The sequence below is a fragment of the Portunus trituberculatus genome, chromosome 24 (genome assembly GCF_017591435.1).
Source record: "Portunus trituberculatus isolate SZX2019 chromosome 24, ASM1759143v1, whole genome shotgun sequence".
In the NCBI taxonomy this organism is placed as follows: domain Eukaryota; kingdom Metazoa; phylum Arthropoda; class Malacostraca; order Decapoda; family Portunidae; genus Portunus; species Portunus trituberculatus.
In genome coordinates this window covers 6,903,076-6,907,158 of record NC_059278.1, presented here as the reverse complement: position 1 = coordinate 6,907,158, position 4,083 = coordinate 6,903,076, and the positions used below count along the sequence as shown (strand labels likewise).

At 37.2% G+C, this 4,083-nt stretch overlaps 1 protein-coding gene across 2 annotated transcripts in view; it reads left to right on the top strand.

The window, feature by feature from the left end:
* Positions 1 to 869: 869 nt before the first annotated feature.
* Positions 870 to 4,083, top strand: part of LOC123508136 (PDF receptor-like) — a 310,821-nt gene continuing 307,607 nt past the window's right edge. For both annotated transcript variants that reach the window (XM_045261651.1, XM_045261650.1), the window contains exon 1: positions 870 to 1,493. In XM_045261651.1, coding sequence (XP_045117586.1) covers positions 1,473 to 1,493 — 21 coding nt within the window. In that variant the 5' untranslated portion in view covers positions 870 to 1,472. The remainder of the gene's footprint in view (positions 1,494 to 4,083) is intronic.

Below are 4,083 nucleotides of genomic sequence, written 5' to 3'. Positions count from 1 at the left end.
AAGATATTCGCACATTTGTCTATCAAAGTATTCACGAACACACACACACACACACACACACACACACACACACACACACACACACACACACACACACACACACACACACACACACACACACACACACACACACACACACACACACACACACACACACACACACACACACACACACACACACACACACACACACACACACACACACACACACCATGACTTAGGTTGGTGATACATCAATAATTAACAAGACTTAATTTCATAATCTTCTTTACCTTCACCTGAGGCTTAATGACATCTAAAAATATCCAGGGCGCGGAGAGATTCTTCACCAAGTCTTCTCTATGCAATTACGTCAACTTCACAACCCTCACTTCTTCCCCTCTTCCCTCTCCAGTGTGAGGCTGAATCTGATACTACATTTGAGGTAGACCAAATATGAAGGCCTTTACTTTGTAATTCACAGTCCTAAATAATAATGCATCATTCTCCTCTTTCCTTTTCCTCTTTCTCGCCTTTTCTGTTCTTCTTACCTCTTGCATCCTTTATGATTTAACGTCACGCTCGTTCTTCCAATTTTCTTCTTCATTTCTATCCACTGCCCTTCCTTCTTCTTAAAAATACATCTGCTCTTTCTTCTCCACTTCTCCCAGCAAAATTTACATTAGATGCCAAACTTTAATTTTCACTATAATTCCATACCAACACGTAGTACAACAAAAGACATGATGTGTAATGACAACTCTTCGCTAGTAGGAAAGTCTCGTAAGTAGTCGTGGAAACATAACAGTGACAAGAAACAATAGTCACAACAATAGTGACATAGTCTTATCCTTCCTTAAGAATCTTAAACTACATTGTTTGAAGGTCAGAGCTATTGGTAAAGTAGCCCCAGCAGGGATCTCACATGACCGAGACTGAAGCGAAAGTAATGACACGCTTGTAAAGACGGCTGAGCGCACATATTCCTCATTCCCAGCTCTGCTAGGATCGGAGTTGGCAGTGGAGGCCGTGGCGCAACGCTTACGGCTATTTACTCATGTAATCTACAAAAGCGAGATCAATGAACAGCAAATACAGTTTGCTATAGACTGAAAAAAACACCTCCTGCTGTAATTGCCTTCCAAGCATAAATGCAAATATGATACAGACTAAAAAAAAGAGAAAATAATTTCGAGGTGAGTGTTCTCAGGTTCATTCCGGAACGTATCTGGTTACCTGGGTACACTTCTTTAAACAAAAGACGAAACATGATTTTTTGAAAAACAAGAGTTTGTCGGTGTGATGGACTATTAAGCTTAACTGGATGGCAGCGTGCTATGACTCCAGTCCTTGGTGACCTTTAAGGAAAAATAAAAATAAACATTAGAAAAGATATGAAGAAAGATCTTGCGAAAAAAGAGTGACTTGGAAGGGAGTGTTTGCTTTTCTACGTATTCCTCTTCCTCTTCAGCCGTCAGCATCACGCCGCCACGATGGTCACTCCCTGCGACCTGGTGAGTACCGAGTGCTGTTTTGTATGTCCAGGTGTTAAGTCTTTTATAAAAGATTCCTATCAGTAAGTATTTCTGAATTACTTTCTTTGTGATGAACTAGAAAAGTGTTACGGTGTGAGCAATTTTCCATTTATTCCTAATTCCTTCTCTTCGAGTCGCAGTGTTTTGGAATTTGCTGCAACAAATTCTTTTTAAGGATTTACTTTCCTTCGACGTCAGACATCCTCCGTAATCTCTTAGAATTAATGCTTATAACACACCGATATGAAAAACCTGCCTCCCTTTCCGTTCTTATCTTATTCCTAGGAGGAGAAACCGCTCATTTCTCCAAGATAACTCGCCAGCCAGATGATATTGTGTGTCGCGTCATCCGTTACTTTGTGCACGTGCACCCAAAGGTTCTACAGAAGTACGACTTATTGACCTGACCTTGAACTATCTCACTCTTGTTAAGATACGCTTCTTCATAAGTATATTCATCAGAACATTTACCTTCATTCGTGATACGATTGCATACTGAGTGAAATCAGTTTTCTTAGTTGTATTTTGAGTTCTACTGAAGTTGTAATTATCTTGAAAAAATATATGTCGAAAACAGCATAACAACAGCGCAATGGTTACTGTGTAAAACAGTCAAATCTTATACACTTTTCAATCTCGTGTTATTAGGGAAATGCTTTTACTTATTTTGACAAATAACAAGAAACAGTAACTCAACTTCGAATCTGTAAGTATCTGAGTGAATGATTTGGGCTATTTTGTATGCAAAATATATTTCAGGCACGGCGCAAATATTCTCTCATTGATTAAAACTTTTACCCCACAGACGTACATTTCCGTCCACTAAGCACAATACAAAGCAAAATTAGGAATCTAAGCACAAAACTAAGCATAACTTTTCTTTTGAATACAATCCCTCCATAAGAATCTTTGTGCATAAGTGCTCCGATACGTTCCTTCTTCCTTGCACGCCAATCTGACTTTTTTCAAGAACACAACAATTCACGGAAAGCTCCAAAAAAAAACATCAGGCCTACACGTGGCTGTTTGTCCCTGTATGAAACATGTACCTACCTTTATTTCTACCTTTTTTTTTTTTGGTTAAGGCCTATAGCGCCTGTAGGCTTACTTGAGGAGCGTGTGTAGGAAGCGCTGTTCAGCTTCCGCCCATTAGTGGTGCAGCCAATTTTATTTATAGTGGTACCTATATTAGGGCCCATATCACCCCCAAGCTCATCTTGGGTGTAACCACCTAGAACCTGGGTATCATTGTGACATGTGGGTAACTTTAAATCACTCGACAAATGGCAAAGTGTTTAAGGCTGTACGTGGTAGGATTCAAACCTACAATGGCTCGACACTAAGAACCAAATTACAAAGTCCATTCCACTCATCTACCATTTTTTTGAAAATTATTTCCTTTTTATCTTATCTTTTTATCTTTTTATCGATTCCTAATCCTGAGAATTTTGCGTACGTCATAACTGTCGTAACCATTTAACTTAAAACCTCCATTAGACTACCTCTTAATTTATGTTTTTCTAAGGAAGTTAGTTTAAAGGCTTTGGTAATTAGTTAGCAATTAACATTGAAACTCTGTAGATGCTTTTTCCTTTGCCTCACGATGTGCTGTATCCAATCTTCCCTCACCTCAATTCAACATTGATATTAATGAATCGGACCAGGTAATCAGTGCCATGGGAAGAGGTCTCTTTACTCATTACACACGTTAGCAGTAGGCCTTCTTGTTTGGAGAATGGAGACCCTTTATATAATATATTTGGGAAATACTTTTCATTACGAACATAAACTGAACTTTATATGTTTAAAGTGTCTTTCTGCACTTGTCCACATAAGTATAACCATTAGCAATAGGATCAAAACTTCCTCTGATAGCAAGACAATTTTTGGTCCACTCATGATAACAAAATCGAACCACTGATAAGGCTTTACTGCACTTTTAAAACAAATGGGTGCAGAAAGGGTGTACCAAGGGTAGTTTTAGTGATGAAATAGTGTTACCCTTATTCTACCCTTACAAATGTACCCATACAAATGTACACTTTCTGTATCCCAAATGAAGGCTGTGACGCTACGTGAGAAGAGTAAAGGATGTGGGACGAGCAGATGTGGAGCTGCCATGGCAGCTCCACATCCGCTAGTCCCACATCCTGTACTCTTCTCACGTAGCGTCACACCGTTCATGATGTTACATCCCCCGCCTATTTATCAAGTGCTATCCTCGAGTTAACCAGTTCAAGCGAATCAAGCTTCCGTTCTGTCTTCATAATTATCAAATGCCACGTGTCAGCTTCATTTCATCGTATTCTTTTCAATCTTGCTTTCATCTATAACTTCACTGAAGCTCCTGATAACTTCATAAATATATATATATATATATATATATATATATATATATATATATATATATATATATATATATATATATATATATATATATATATATATATATATATATATATATATATATATATATATATATATATATATATATATATATATATATATATATATATATATATATATATATATATATATATATATATATATATATATATATATATATATA